This window comes from Homalodisca vitripennis, chromosome 5 (assembly GCF_021130785.1).
Source record: "Homalodisca vitripennis isolate AUS2020 chromosome 5, UT_GWSS_2.1, whole genome shotgun sequence".
NCBI lineage: Eukaryota > Metazoa > Arthropoda > Insecta > Hemiptera > Cicadellidae > Homalodisca > Homalodisca vitripennis.
Window position 1 is genome coordinate 24,087,956 of NC_060211.1, and position 17,515 is coordinate 24,105,470.

At 29.1% G+C, this 17,515-nt stretch overlaps 1 protein-coding gene across 1 annotated transcript; it reads left to right on the forward strand.

The window, feature by feature from the left end:
- Positions 1–2,491: 2,491 nt before the first annotated feature.
- On the forward strand, positions 2,492–16,810 carry LOC124361860 (60S ribosomal protein L7). Its single transcript, XM_046815899.1, has 7 exons — positions 2,492–2,595; positions 6,934–7,114; positions 8,788–8,963; positions 13,690–13,780; positions 14,490–14,646; positions 15,015–15,112; positions 16,663–16,810. Exons 1-7 carry the CDS (start codon positions 2,585–2,587, stop codon positions 16,771–16,773), a joined length of 825 nt encoding a protein of 274 aa, XP_046671855.1. The 5' UTR covers positions 2,492–2,584; the 3' UTR covers positions 16,774–16,810.
- The last annotated feature ends 705 nt before the right edge of the window (positions 16,811–17,515 follow it).

Genomic DNA, 17,515 nt, shown 5'->3' on the forward strand with positions numbered 1-17,515 from the left:
AGAGAAAGCTCGTTAATAACCAAGTCAATATCAAACATCTTCAGTATATTTACAAAACTAAGTTGTAACGAGATAGAAATTAAGTTGAAAAAATTAGTTTCTTGCCTTTACTATGTACAATGTCTTCAGATTATTTTAATAATGACATCCAACCATTTTTCAAGTTTTTCGAAAAACTAGTATTTTTTTAAAATAATGAGTTATTCTTTATAGTTTTACACACAAAATTTAGAAACTTCTTGCAAAAGTGAATTGTGTAATATCTAAATATTTCTCGGTTTCTATGCAAAACAACCTTATATAAAATGAAAGAGATTAAAGGAAAATAAACGGAATTGACGATTAATTTAAAAGTCTTTACAAACAAACTATGTTCCAGGGTAAGAAATTGCTGGTACGTATAGTAAATTATTTTCTTTCATCAACTCCCTTTACAATAGAAGTCCTGTACAAATATGCATTTTCTTCCCAGATTCGTGTTGCTATCCAAAATTAACAGCTTATAACTGTAACTTCCGGGACACGACCTGATCCTACACATTAAAAGCTCTTTACTAGAAAAGCATTGATTTTCTTGTAATCCATATTTAATAATTGTACCTGATTGGGTTACTTCCCAATTATACTGAGACACATGATAAAGTCGTATAAGTTTAAAAAAAACTACTGAACAAAACACCTCTTAGTGGCTGTTAAGAACTTTCGACAAGTATGGCAATCAAATAATAAGTTATTTGATTGCCATACTTGTCGAAAGTTCTAAAGAAAATCATTTTAAAAAAGAATACTTACTAATTTATATTGAAAAATATTGTATGATTTTCGTAATCAATTTGAATTTTGTTCAAAGACCTAGTGGGCATTGAATCACGCAGAAATTTAAAATATTAAAAGAGATAAGCACACTGCAACTGTATACCTGGGTGTTATATAAACGTAGGTGTGGTACGATGTCTTTTGCTCATTTTATGTGTATCGTTTATCTTCTTTAAAACATTATTAAAAGAATTAATTATTACTTTATTTATGTATGAGCGTTCCTTGTTGGACTAATTTACACACGATCATTATTGAGGTTCTCAGTAAGGTCTACTTTAATGTTCCCGTTATTTTCGCTCCAGATATCTGTTTGAGAGAACCCACCTGTTAACTCAGTAAGCCTTCAGTAGCACACTGTCTGGATTACAACATTTGAAAAAGAGGAGTCAACAAAATACTAGCTTTTGCTACGTGAATTTAATAATTTGTAAGCGGGTCTTGCTAAAAATATACAATTTTGTATTGTTATATTTTAATTATTTTTAAATAGATTTTCTAATATTCTTATCGTTGATGTTATATATACTGTACTGTATATTAATTATTGTTTTTGTTGCAATGTCTTTCTTTTATTCAAAGTTACATTTCTGTTGTATTAAAACGTCAAAATAAGTGCAACTTCTAATATGTCCTGTAAACGCTTACATTTTCTGAGGCTATGTACTGGAACTCATTCAACATTTAAATTGCTTATAATTTCCTTATTACTCCAGAAATTAACATTGTCTCTTTGCTGATGATACAACTGTAATCACACAAACTCTTTCACAAGTCTCGCTGCTGCTTCTTTACAACACACGCAATTTCTTTGTTTCAGTTTTTTGATGATTGGTAGATTAATTGCAATTCCTAGTGTAACAGTTAGATGTTCTCACAAAAACATCAGAAACGACCAGAAATGTTTATAAACCACAGAAACATGCTGTGGAAACCCCATACCATACAAGGCTATTCCAATATTTTGGAATAACTCGGATAAAAATTTAAACTGAAATTACTACAAGATATCGAATGCCTATCTAAAATGATAGCTCAGAATTGAAATTTAACTCTAAAATTATTTCGAGCTCCCATTACTAACAAAACTATTTTAGATTTATTGCTGAAACATGTTTCTCTATCGGGGCTATCATTATATAATACAAAACTAAACAAGGTATAAGTATGTAAATATAAAGTATAACGAGAAGGTACTTTAAAAATCCCCTTGATAAATACGGAAAAAACTTATTTCTGGAGAAAATTTATTTTTTCATTACAATATTTATAGTAAAAAATAAAGAAAGAAGTTAAAATGTTTTACGGGATTAGAACACGCATTATTGAACGTTCTTTTTAAATTATAAAACAACATTTTAATAGGATGCTATATTATTAATTTTAGCAAAATGAATTCTTTACAATGCAGACCTTCATAAAATCCATTGATGGGCTTTTGATTGACTACAATATCTGAGGACCAATTTAAAAATGCACTAAGGATAAGTTAAGTAATAGTTTTGTTTTATTTACACAGTATAAATAGTTAGTTTTATTTGTAAACGTATGGTACATCAACTTCTTTAAGAGTTTTTAATTTCTTTACGAAAAAGTTTTTAACATAATTTTGTTATGTATACAATTTTTAACAACGTGGTGTGTAATAAACAAAAGAAAAAATTTCCTTATCCGCCTTTGACTTGGTTGTGGTTTGTATATTCTGTGATACTTCCTTTCCTTGCCGTATATTTCCTGTTAATTCCTCCTCATTCCTTTTGTCGTGACCATGGCCGATACGTAAGTATTAATAATTATTATCTGAATTCATCTAAATAGTTAAGGTAAATTTACTAATTATTTCCAAATGTCCATATGATAAATCACTTCTGAACTATATATTTTGGACTAAAATTTTCTATTGGTCAAGGAATACAAAATATATCAATCTATAGTAGTCATAACCTAACACTATGCTCTTTAGATTGAAATGTAATGTAGGTTTCGTTTTGGTCAGCCTTTTTGGCACCAATCACACATTTTCTCTGATAAATGGAAAAACACCATGAACAAAAACATCTGATCTTAGTTGATGTAACTTTGTCCTGATTTGAGCTGTGGACTTGTTCAACTCTTAAATTCCTAGGTTTTATTTAGGCTGTCATGCAAGCATGTTCTGTAACATCAATTCTAAATTTCTCTTGCAATTTTTTAAAGTTTTTACAGTAGCATATTAGGCCTTTTTCAGCTATAATATAACCATACAGTTTCTTGTTGAATGGACATTGTATTGTTGTTTAACTAGGGTAAGGTACTATAAGCGGACCCGGTTTTTTATATCGAAATTGGCAAACGATATTACTTAATCATAACCATCGATATAATCAATCGATATTGGTTAATTATTTTGAATTATTAACTTAATTAGTCTAATATCAACAGCTGTAAACACTTTAAAATAATACACGTAGGGTAATATTTAAATTTTACATAAGTAATTTTAATTATTAAAAATTGCAGACAATTTTAGAAAACTAACTACAAGACATTGCTTTGAAAGATGATAAGACATAAATAAAATATATTGTTTTTGTGGCTTCAACATGTTGGACTCGTACTGAAAACCCCATTACAGTATGTGAAATTTAGGAGAAAGGAAACAACTGTAACTGTGAGAGGAGCAAATATGGTCGTCTTTAGTTTTCCTAATTTTTTTTATAGTAGCCTAGGCCTAATTTGTTTGATCACTGTAAATATTAAATTCATATTTTAATTTAAAACATGTGATTGTTATTGAGGACTAGCCTATAGATACTTTTATATCGATTGATAGTCTAGGATTTGAGATGCGAATATTAGGTATCGAAGACTGCATTCTTCGATATAAAAGACCGGGTCCGCTTCTCGTACCCTTCCCTTTAACTATTGTGGGTAACAGTTTCTTAAAATAGTATACACTGTAGGCCTAGTACAATTGTAGTAGGTCACCAGCACAATCAAATCATCAGTATATATATTTATCCAAACTAGAGAAACCAAATTATGGGTGTCTTCAATAAGCAGCCTCCCTATAACTTACTGGTTCGGTTACCTTTTAAGTGTTTTAATTTTTTTTTTTTTTTTTCAAATGAATAGTTGGGTAGACTCATTATTTGGTTAGTTGGATCGAATGGATTGATTGTTTTAATGGGAAGGAATAATTTAATATTACAATTTATTTAACTTACCATATAATTTCAACTAATTAGTTACAGTATTTTTTAATGTAAACAATAAACAGCAAGAAGCAACTAATATTTTGAGACTTTGGAAATGACAATGAATATTCAGAAATTATGAGAGATTTCGTACGATGAGATTCAACACATGTTGAATCTCATCGTGGAGGTTTAGCTTCTGGGAACCCACGGGTAGAATTCTTTCCTCCATTTCACAAAAGCGGTTACTCACTGCTATCAAGCTGGTCATGTTATAAATATTGGAAGGTTTCTGTGATATGTAAGTCTAGGCCATAGTTGGGTTTTTTGTTTTGTAATGTTATTGTTAAATTCATTACAAAAGAGCCAGAATTATTAATGACAGTAAGTTGTTCATCATCATTGTTCTTGCTGATGTCATTACTCACCACGAACAAGATTTTGTTTTGTTAAATTAACTTAATTTTGAGCAATATAGTTATTCTGTAAATAAAAACTGCTGGCAATTAATATAGCCTATCTATAATAGGTCAGATGTTTTTAAATTTAATAGTTTGGATATTTATAATTGATTGTTGATTCAATTATCATTGTGGCTGCTTATTATACTGCTGCCATTATAAACAAGTCGTTATATCAAATTATTGGGGGGGACTTTAATAAGTGGACTACACTTATTATTCGGTTGCTATTATCAAACAATTCTATATATTATCTAACTTCTATATTAAAAAATAATCATATACAATAATTGAGTAATAACACATTAGCGTAATAACAAAATGTCGTACATTACAATTTTAATAACTGATGTTTGAATGCTTTCCTAATAACAACATTAACATAGCCAAATAGATAGTTATTGCTTAACCACTTATGGTTATTTAAAACTAAGACTACAAACTTCTCATAAAAAGTCTGTTTAAAATGTTCATGGCATTACAAGATGTTATCCAGTCTTTAATAATTGTAATATGGGGGTTTTTAAGGATTTCAAAAATGTATTTCAATGGCACATTTCTTTAATTTTCTCCACTTAATATGAAAGGTTTTCCACAATCCTTTTCATACAATTTTATAAAGAAACATGGGTTCTTCATTTGATTTTTAATTGGCTTTGGCAGGCTGTCCCATATTGATATTTATTTTGGGTAGACTTTAATTAGCGGCATACACTCTTTATTCAGTTGTTTTTATTGAATGGTTTGATTGTTTTTATCCGAAGTAATAATTCAATATTACAGTTCATGTAACAAAACATATGATTCCCACTTATTAATTGCTGTCATTTTTTATGTAAACAGTAAACAGCAAGAAGTAACTAAATTTGTTGAGAATTTGAAATGATTATGGATATGAGGAAATTATGTGATGAATTTCTGGATGTACATGTATGTTTGGCTACTGCCTTCACAAAAGCGGTTACTAAGTGCTATCCTTGCAATCTATAAATATCAATAATCGTCAATAATGCAATCTTTTTTCTGATATGTAGGCCTAGGCCATAGTTGGATTTGTTATTTTGTAATGTTATTATTAAATTTATGTTATTAAAAATTGTAATGTATTATTCTTGTTAATGTATTATAATTCTTGTTTTGTACAATCAATATATAATAATATCGAATTTGGATAATATATTGGATAGTTCGATAAAACAATAGAATAACAAGTGTAGGCCGCTTAATACGTCTCCCCTTTATTTCTTTTTAAACTAAGCAAATGCACTAAGGTTTTTTTGAAAGCGGTGATCCATGAAGTAGCAAACCCTCTATCAGTAGTAAACAAGTGTAGCTTCCAGTTTGAACTTAAGTTACTTTGCAAATCCTCTGTCCTATATATGGGCCTCTAATATTCTCCATTTCCATTATTTTTTTATTTATTTAGATTTTACATGTTACAATACAGATAGTTATCCAATTATATTGTAACATATCAATTCATATATAACTAATAGTTTTATTCTTACTAGCTAACAAATGCTCAAAAATTACAACACTAATGCTTAAATCAAGTCCATGCTCTTCATGCCCTAAATTAAAGAATTGTACATTGAAATAAATTATGCCTATCAACAGCAATAATAATAACAACAAACACCTCTGCTAGTACTCAACACACACAACACAATTATCTCTGCTAGTACTCCTGTATAATAAGGAGGGATAAATTGCCTGCATCCTTCTTTTTTCTGTGCATTCAGGAACTTTACCAAGCTTTACCAAACACATTTGAAAAAATGAATGAATTAACTAATATACGGTTTTAATTTGGTTTAAAACATAATGTAGTTATATATTGGTTTGAAATCCTATAAAAATCTTTTTTTGTGATAACACGTCATTAATAAGGTTAAAACAGCAATTTTGTGTCAACTGTACTTCCATACTTAATTAGTGTCATGTCCATAAGTAAAATACACGTTTTCAATTTCAGTTCAATCGCATGTTAGTTAAAATAAATTGTCTTTTCTTTAAAGTTTCAACTTCAAAAGTTAATTTATTCAACTGTCTTTAGAGACAGCTTTGAAACTTCAAACGTTTTTGTCAAATATGTAACACTGAAATCTGTTTTTCAAGTAGTTAAAAAAAACTAGTTTAATCTTACCTACTTGAGTTGACAACTTTATGTACTGATGCAGAAATCTTCAAACTTCTTGAACATAAACCTAATTTACTTAAATGGAAACCAATAGTTATCAAAATAAATGTTAAATAAAACCACAAAAAATAAATAGCATCAATTTTAAACTTAAGATATAAGACAAACTAGAAGTTTATTTAACTTAAGACAAATTAGAAAATAAGAATAAAAATAATGTTATATTGTAAGCTGCATCTTTGAAGAAACCGTTAATTCAACAAATATAAAAATGTTTGTATTGTAAGGTGGATATTTGAAAAGAATAGTTGGTTAATAACTTCAAATGTTTTTCATAAAGGAAGAAGAAGGAACCGGCAACTGCTGCTCCAAAAGCAGCTGATCCTGCACCAAAGAAACCTGCAGGTGCTGGGAAAAAGAAGGCTTTGAGTAAAAAACTCCCTGCCGTTCCAGAGTCTGTATTGAAGAGGCGCAAGAACCGAGATGCCAAGAAAGCTATTAAACTGAAGGTTGCTTTAAAGGTAATTTAAACTATTCTAGGCTTAATTTGATGTATGCATTTTTGTTCCAACATGTTATGCTTCACAAAATGGTATTTTGAATTTCTTAGTGTGTTTCAGGTAAAAGATTTTCAACTTCACTCATGAAGAAATATAACAAGCTGTTAACAAGTTAATATGTTGCCTAAACGTTTTTAAAGTTGTAGTCATAAGACTTCAAAAATGGTGTACATAATTATAAAACTTTTGTGTTGGGTAGAAAAGTGAGCAGATAATAGTTTTATTTATGATATTGGTATAAATTCTCTCTCTAAGAAAATAAAACACTTAGTGAAACTACTATACACTTCAGAAATGCATAAAATAATTTTTTTTATAAAATGATTTCAACATTTCCGGTGACGTCCCCCAGACTAGCAGAAGGTTACAGATCTGTCACCTGTAGTTCTAGAAATTTAGCACTTCAGCAAGCAGTATACAACTTCATTTGTATATTGTACATTAAATAACTATATTAAAGTATATTACAATCATTGTAATATAAAAAGACAAGCTTATTTTGTGTTTTTATTGATGTGGTAGTTTTTCTTACGATGTAAACCTGTTGAAATTTTTTTTTTCATTAATTAATAGATGCACATATTTATACTTATTATTTCTTGCATCTCAGAAATGTATAAACATTATATAGGCCTATGTAATTTAGTGCTGTTATTTGGTAGTTTGCATCATTATCTCTTTTCACACAAATTCAATATTTATTAAAATATTCATGTTTGGAAAGAACTTAGTTGGGGGGCATTTTTTATTTATGGATGTTACATCTGTACAATTTAAAGAGCTTTAATCTGTAAAATGTTAATATACTTTTCAACTTATTTTTCCTTGCTGTTGTAGTTTAATTAGATTTTATACTTAATTATCCATAGAAACTAAATAGTGTTGCAGGAAATAAACCTAGGGTTCTACAGAGGAGTATGAAATGTCAAAAATACTTTGAACTAACTAATAATTAAAAGTTTTAAATGTTACTATTTCTACTTCACTCCAATACGCTCTTTAATTTTTTTCTTTGTGCTTTACTTTGAATGTAAATCGAGCCATTATTCCGAAGAGAAACCGATGATATATTTTAATTTTATTTTAGAAGTAAAATTAAACCCAAGTGACACCTGCTGGGCTTGTTGAACTCTTTCAACCAAACTTAAAAAGAAAACACACATTGTCCAGATGTTACTAATGACTCAAAACTTAAAAATTTAATTTTTGTACATTTATTGTAAATAATTTTAAAATTTACCCATACATACTCTTAGGAATTTCTTGACTGAAGATAAGATTTCTTGAGATATAGATAAGAAGATGGTGCAAAAGACAACTCAGTTTAAAAAGTAATAGAGCAATGAAATCTCCACTGGCAAAACAAACAAAAAATAAATAAACTGGAGTCATCAACTTTGTAATTTCAGTTATATAAATCACATTATTGATTCTGTTGACTGCTTCATGTACCATAACTAATGAAAAATGGATAAATGTATTGTGAAAATACATTGCTGCCGCTTTAAAAACTTTTTAGTTGGCACTGAATATAAGGCCATTATCACTTGAAGGGTTAATCTTATTTTTATGTGATCTGTATTTTTATATATTTAAGCAAATGTGCTTGAGCTAATGTTTCCGTTTTATTCAAGAAACGAGGGGAGCTTTTCAAGAAGAGGAAAGAAATTTTCAAACGTGCTGAGAAGTATGTTAAGGAGTACAGAACCAAGGAGCGTGATGAAATCAGACTTGCACGTCAGGCCAAACACAAGGGAAATTATTATATTCCTGCAGAGGCCAAACTTGCATTTGTTATCCGAATTAGAGGGTAAGTTCTGAAATCAACAAGTCTACTTCATTATTTTCGATAATCTAATTATACCTTTAATAAGATTCTTGAAGATACAGTGGAGTCCCGCTAATCCGAACACGTGTAATCCGAACGTCGGTTAATCCGAACAGGTCCAGGAGGAATTATTTATAACGATAATGAACAGTTATAGGAACTAATTACATAAAAAATGAAAATGGGTGCATCATTTCGTACATAAACAAAGAAAACTTTAATTAAATAGACGTACAGTATTTTATTAAGACAAATTGTGTACGGTACAGTACATAAATAATGAAGTTAAATACAGTACCAAATTGAAATTTATAGGTTAAGTATGAGTTAAATTACTGTATTAAGAAGTGAAACCAAACAAAAATTGGACGTACAGTACTGATATTATTATTGAGTACAATATTAATTGTTAAAAGACGCATTAAAGAGAGTCTATTGGATGACGCGTAGTTTCGTACAACTATTGAACGCGTGGACCCGTACAATATCCAGTACGCTCACATTGCTTAACAATAGAACTCTCACACTAAATACGGTAAATGTGCTTAGTATTCGCAAACACGTATATTTGTCAAGAAATGCAATGCAACTGTCAGAAAACATGTTTTAATAAACAATGTTGATAATTCTATAACAAAATAGACCCATTCTCAAGTTTAAAACCGTATTTTTCTGTAATTCTGGCTAATCCGAACAATCACATAATCCGAATAGGGCTCGGTCCCAATTAGGTCGGATTAACGGGACTCTACTGTAATTGATTTATAGTAGAATGTTCATCTTTATTTAAAAATGAGTTAATATTATTCCCAGTTTTTGTATATTCTTCATGTTAAAAAATGTACTGTTAATCTAGTATTTTACATATATTTAATGTAAGCTATCTGAAAATCAAATGAATAGGTACCTATTTCCTCAGTTCTCAACTAAAAATAGATACAAGGAGAAAAGTGAGCAAATGTCACCATCTAATTAAAAAAAGCATGCAGTAAGAGCTTTTCTCTAAACATAACAATGAACACGGCTTTGAAAATGGTTTATAGCACTGAACACGTTCACAATGACGTGTACTCCATCGGGTACACATGATCTTTCACAACTCCCATCGGGCTTTCGTAAAGCGCGTCGTATGCCCGATGGAGTACATGTAGCTATGCATTTCCTTATCACGTGTTTATTGTTTACATGTTTTATTGGTTTCTTAGATTTGATCCCGTGCTTAAATAAATACCTCATATTATTGCTCACTATTGCTTAATTTTTAAGTTTTATTTATTTTTTAATTTTATTGGGTACCCCGTGGAGTACACAAAAAAAGTTAAAAACATATTTAAATAATTTTTTTGTGAAAAATTGTGAATTGTACATACTTTTCTCAATATACTTAAACGTTTAATGTAAAAAATCAACTAAGGTTTTTTGGCATTATTAAAAAATTCAATGACAAATGAAAAAGTCTGGATAAAAGCTGTATTTGTGAACGTATTAATAAAGAGAAACATAAAGAACAATCACACGCTAAAAACATTTTAATATAGAATATCTTCACAACAAACTCTTAACAAATTATGAATTAATTAAAATTAGCTGATAACCATTAAAATGATCACAGGGAGAGTTATATCTTATTCTCAATTTTAGTCTAAAATAAAAAGGAGATGTTTTAATTAATTAATGTAGCCTATAAGTAAGTGAATACATGTAGTAACAACAGTAAATCAACAATAACACTTGTAAATTTATAAATAATTGTTGAAGTGAAAACTTCTTTAGGCGCGTTGAGCGTTTTGGTAGAGGGTAAAATCCTCGGTTCGCGTCACCGACATGCTAAAAATTCATTCTATTGCAAAATTAAATACATAACAATATCCATAGTTACATTTCATTGTTGAAGTGAAAACTTCTTTAGGCGCGTTGAGCGTTTTGGTAGAGGGTAAAATCCTCGGTTCGCGTCACCGACATGCTAATGATAATAGTATATCTATAGCTATGGAGAGCCAGACTAGCGCACGCGCAGTAGCCTGTGTACACGTATACACTAATACATCGACTATTTCTGACTGTATTATGTGCGCGTTGGACGCTTTTTGGATAAGTATAATTTTGTGAGTCACGTCAACAATACGTTATAGTAGCAGTACATCTGTAATTGTAAATGTGACGCGTTGTACATTAAGTATTAGAGTGTAGAATACATAAGTAAAGTTAAATTGACCACGTGGGAAGTTCAACTTGTGTGTACTGGATTTTGTTTATTTAAGTGAATTTTTAATTTGACTATTATTGTAATTATTTAATTGAAGGATTACTGTTTATTTATTGAATTTAAATTCATTGACTTCAGTATAAAAGTGAGTATGAAACATATTAATATTTTTATACAGATAAATGAATAATGAAAACAACGAATATATTTTTAAACATTTTTAATATTTGTACGAATATTTGTATTTAAAATTTAGCATTATTCATTTTAATTATGTTTTTAATATTTAACCTCTTCATCATGAAATGAGTATTATTACGGTATAAGATTTATCTTACTAGCGTGGTAAAATAGATTTCTAGTTATTTGATAGTATTTTTTCGTGGATTTTAAAATTGGAAAATTAAAAAAATGTTATAATAATTTTAGATTTTATGAAATATGTTCATTTATTGTTTTTATTAAGATATTGTTTGTATATTAATTATTTTTTCAACCACTTTGTATTTATATTTTGTTCATGATTTGTGTAACCCATCATATGTAACTAATAAATCAAACATAAAAAATTTCATATAATTTTTGCATATAGTTTTAACCCTGGAACTGGCCATCATTTTTCCCAAAATGGCAGGCACTTTTTGGCGATTTTGTAAGGGTTTTGTATTTTAATCACTGCTCATCTATTTTTTAAGATACAAACATTTGAAAAACATGCAGTTTCTTTAGAAATAAATGCAGTTTCCCAAAAAAATACTAAAGATTGAATCATTTAATATATTTTTATTTTTTTACAGATTAAGTTAAAAATATTAGCAAAGAATAAATTTTTCTCAAAATGTACAGCACCCTCTCAGGTAATATGAAAGTTTTTAGAATAATTCTAAAATATACAAAAGTTTGCTTATATACCTCAATTACAAATTAAAAAAAAAAATATTTAGCTAAAAGAAGTTTATTGGTACTTTTGGATAATATATCTATAAGAACTACAAAATCTGAAAAAAGTTTGTATAGCACTATTATGTATAGCATTGTGACATTTTGGAATTTATTGGATGAAAAAATATTTTTTCTAAGAGATAAATATATGTAGAAGAGAAAAATATGATATTTATAGAAGTTTACATTGTATAAGATATTTTTATATGGCAACAAACTTTTTTTTATTTGTACAAAAGTCAAAATTGCGATATAAATGCCTAACTTTTTTAGCTAACAATTTTCTTTTCAACCAAATATTATTTATTAAAGATAGTGCGTTTATTGGAGTTTACAAAAATGTACAACAATGTATTTTTATCTTTATTATTTTTTTGTTAAAAAAATAGAACACACGATAGTCATAGAAATAAAACGCTAATACCTTCAGAAAAAGTACACATACTTTTGCATAAATTTAAATCAAAATGTAATTTTAATTAAAATTAAATTGTCTACAAAATAATAAAAACACTTAACCTACGTGAACATTTATTTTCAGTTTCACAAAAATCCAACCTATTCGCTAAAACTTAACCTAACCTCTACATTTTTTCACTTCACTAATTAAAAAAACAATAAACAAACTTTTATTTATACATACTAAATAACGAAAAGTCTAAAATATCCAAATAAATAGCAAGCAATACACTAATACCGGCAATGGTGTAATAACAACAAAGAAATCAACACGGCAACCATGCGATGCGTTGTTCTTCTCTAATGGCTGAGTCGGTGATTGCGCAACAGAACAAAAATAAAATACTAGTTCATAGTCTTCGTTGTTTATTATACTGTTGCTTAGAACAATTCTTCTTCTTTGTTTTGATATGATTTTCACTATTTCCAGACAACGATAAAGTAACAAAAATAACAATATTTAATGAAGCTATTTTCGACGCATTAGGCATTTTGGGATTTTACAAAACACGAGCTTTTCAAACGCTTATTTTATAAACATTTATTTTCCTACTGGCTATTGAAAAGATGTTTCTGAAAGCCAAGAATAGACTGTTTTCAATGATGACACTTACGATCGTGTAGAACGTAAACTCACGATAGGGAATTTTTACAAACATACGGTAATTTTAGCGTGTTCGGAAATTACGCAAACAAATGGCAATCGGAAATGTAAACATCCAAGTTTCGAATTTTATAATGAAAGATTTAACTTAACTATAGAGCGTTTTATGATATAATATGAAACCTTGAATCTTTATCTTTAGATTTACGTATGTTTTACTTCAAACTAAGTAAAAATAGACTTGCTGTGAGAGATCATATTACAACATAGTTAATGCGTCGAAAATAGCTTAGTGCCATTTTGAAACTGTAGTTAATGCGTCGATAATCGCTTAAAGCCAGTTGCAGGGTTAATTACTCTCAACTTAATAGTTCCGTTTTCACTTCTATCGGCAGTCCCACGACTGCTACTGTTTTTTTTTTTTGTGTTAATAAAGATCAATCAGTTTGTATGTTTGGTGTAAAAAAAGTAATAAAAACTGTTGTTTTTGGTTTTAGTGTGAACCAAGTCGCTCCAAAAGTTCGCAAAGTGTTGCAGCTCTTCAGATTGAAGCAGATCAACAACGGCGTATTTATTAAACTTAACAAGGTAAGTCTCTACTATAGATTAATCCAAAATAAATTCATAATGTTAGATAAAAACCATCAAAGTATTGTGTTAGTAAATGATGAATGTCTTTTTATTGATTTCTCTATCTTCATCATTATAACAAGATGAAGGTTTTGTAAACAACTTATGAAATCTATCCAGCATAATATTACAGTTTATTATGGACTATGGATGATTTGAAAGAGTAATATTATATTATCAGTGTGTGTCACAAAAGATACAAATGGAAAGTTTTTTAAAACAAATTACTTAATCGTCAGATGGAAATTCCGAAATTAAAGGAAACTTGGCTAAAAGTTAATAAATGTTATAGTATTTTTTTTTCATTACTTTTTAATCATAAACAAAATTTAGTCATAACATTGTTTTCTAGTTTTGTAAATTGCATTTTTGAAGTTGTTAATGTAATTGTTACTGTTGATTGTGGTTCAGTTGGTATGGCAGGGAATATTTATATTAATGATTAATTAAATGTAAATTACAAGACTTTTTCAATTTCAGATTATACAAAAAAAAACCTATTGAATTCCTCTCACTCTCAAGATATTGATCTGTAATTTAATTGCAACTGGGAATCAAGGAACATTATTTGGAAGAATAGAATTGAAACTATACCATTATTTAATTTATATAGGTTAAATTAATGTATTATTTTTAAATGGCTCTAACAAAAAAATTTTTTTCTCAGGCCACAATCAATATGTTGAGAATCTGCGAACCCTACATCACTTGGGGATACCCCAACCTGAAGAGTGTTCGAGATCTCATCTACAAACGTGGATTCGCCAAGATCAAGTTGCAGCGCATCCCTATCACCTCTAACACAATCATTGAGAAGAAGCTGAGTTAGTAAACTGTACTATCTATCTAAAGAGTTCTTAATTAGGTCACTTGAATTTTGCCACTATTTTTTTTATTCATTTAAATAAATTTCCTTGTGTTTGTTATACTTCTTTCCATTGTAGGAAAATCTTTTAGTGCTTTAACGTTTCAATTTGAATTGATTTAATAGTTTTAAAGTTGCACATTTTAACAATTATTTTTGCATGTAGAGTAATTAAAGTCCACAATTTTAATAAATTTATCTAGTTGTTACAAAGTTTTGATTAAAGTATTTACAGCATTGTTAATTATGATATTGTTCTCCTGCAGTTAAACATACGACTGTTGTGAATTCCGAAAAAAAGCTAAACTATTATAATCTTTGTTGTAGAAAGATCCGACATAATCTGTGTTGAAGACTTGATCCATGAAATCTTCACCGTTGGACCCAACTTCAAGTATGCATCCAACTTCCTCTGGCCGTTTAAGGTAAGTTTATTTGTCTTGTATCATAGCGTACTACTTATCCGTTTAGGGATTCGATTTACAATACTTTCTTTTATTTTCTGAGACAAAAATTAATTCAGTATGGATGTATAACAGGATTTAAGATATTTGCATCGTTAAATGTAACAAGAATATGGAACACTACTTTTGAGGATTGGAATCTATCCTTTTCTTCAGGTGACAAAAATTATTCAGTATGGATGTATAACAGGATTTAAGATATTTGCATCGTTAAATGTAACAAGAATATGGAACACTACTTTTGAGGATTGGAATCTATCCTTTTCTTCAGGTGACAAAAATTATTCAGTATGGATGTATAACAGGATTTAAGATATTTGCATCGTTAAATGTAACAAGAATATGGAACACTACTTTTGAGGATTGGAATCTATCCTTTTCTTCAGGTGACAAAAATTATTCAGTATGGATGTATAACAGGATTTAAGATATTTGCATCGTTAAATGTAACAAGAATATGGAACACTACTTTTGAGGATTGGAATCTATCCTTTTCTTCAGGTGACAAAAATTATTCAGTATGGATGTATAACAGGATTTAAGATATTTGCATCGTTAAATGTAACAAGAATATGGAACACTACTTTTGAGGATTGGAATCTATCCTTTTCTTCAGGTGACAAAAATTATTCAGTATGGATGTATAACAGGATTTAAGATATTTGCATCGTTAAATGTAACAAGAATATGGAACACTACTTTTGAGGATTGGAATCTATCCTTTTCTTCAGGTGACAAAAATTAAATACTCAGTATTAATCTGCAGATAATATTAATACTTTTTCTTTTATTTATTTATGTAAATACTACACTATGATGCCTGATGTCAGACCGAGAGCTGGTCAGTTTTTAAACATTAAACGATGGCAAATTTCCAAAAATCTTATTATTTGTCAATTAAATCAAACATTATCAATAGTAAATGTAATTAAACTATTATAGATGTTTTAAATTGAAAATTTTAATTGCTATTTCGAAGCTTCAATAATGACTACAGCAGAATAGGAATTCTAACGTAATGATATTGAGTTTTTATGTAATCAGGAGCCATTTAACTTTTGGATTTCATGTTATATCAGTTTTAAGTTATATAATTATTTATACATAAATACATTTATATGGTATACATTTCATGAAAACCAGCCACAAATACAAAATAATAGCCATGAAAAGATTAAATTTATGGTACTTAAGCAATTGGATGAAAAATTAGACTTAATTTTATTGCTATGCTCATTGTAGTAAAAACCCATTTTATCTCAAGACCAATGTTGAATATCCTCCATTTCTTAATTACAATTTAATTAGACAAAGAACCTTAGTACATTACAGTTATATAATTAAATCTATTTACTCTCAAATTCTGTTTAATCATTTGTGTGTGTTTATGTCAAGTAATGAGAATAAGTTCAATGTCATTGATAGATAGTGAAATTGTTGTGACCCAGTTCTCCACTAGCACTCACAGTAAAGAAATCGTACATTAACATTACGTTACTGTCTGTCTACAGCTGAACACACCAACAGGAGGATGGCGGAAGAAGACAACTCACTACGTAGAAGGAGGTGACTTTGGTTGCAGGGAGGACAAGATTAACCATCTTCTAAGAAAAATGGTTTAACTTTACTTGTAAACAAATAAACCTCTTTTTATGTTAATACATTTGCTTTCTTTCACAACTAACCTTGTGTTTATTTTTTAATAAGTCCAAAACGTGTTTAAATATAACATAATATAAATTGGATAACAATAACCGTAGAGATTTACAAATAATTATATACTATGAGTTCGTTCACTGTGTATAATGCTCTTAAACAACAAAAATGGTTTTCTTGAATAATTTGTTATTGCTGTCTAATTCTTATTGCATTTTGGAAGTTTGTTTTCAAATCTGACTCCTGCTTGTAGCAAATTTAGTCCTGCTAGTGGAATAAATAAAACTTTGTCTTGTGTTGCTTAGGTCTAGGCATTTGATTACATCGTGTGTTGAGATTGTGGTATTCCATTTCCTCAAATTATTTAAATTTGAATGCAATATTGTTTATAACTTATATACAGTAGACGGAGCAAAGTCGGAAGTCCCAATATTCTTTATAAGCAGATTTACATAACAATTTTAGCTTCGTTATCGCTGACTTTTATCTCCCGACGAACATGTCTTCCCAGGACTGTGAGAGCGTCAGATTATAAACGCTGGACTAAGAGGAAGAATTGGAGATTCAAGAACAGGACTCAACATTCACACTGAATCAACCCTTCTTACCATAGCTACGAGGGTAATTCGGAAAGTAAGGTCCGATTCGCGTTAACCAGACAAACAGTAAGTGAGCAGCGAAATGCGTGCTGACTCCCGGCATGCATTG

Excerpts from the sequence above, each read along its gene's own strand:
- LOC124361860 (XM_046815899.1), top strand. Across the intron at positions 8,964-13,689 it reads TTTGTTATCCGAATTAGAGG|TGTGAACCAAGTCGCTCCAA; the intron begins GTAAGTTCTGAA and ends TTTTGGTTTTAG. Across the intron at positions 15,113-16,662 it reads ACTTCCTCTGGCCGTTTAAG|CTGAACACACCAACAGGAGG; the intron begins GTAAGTTTATTT and ends GTCTGTCTACAG.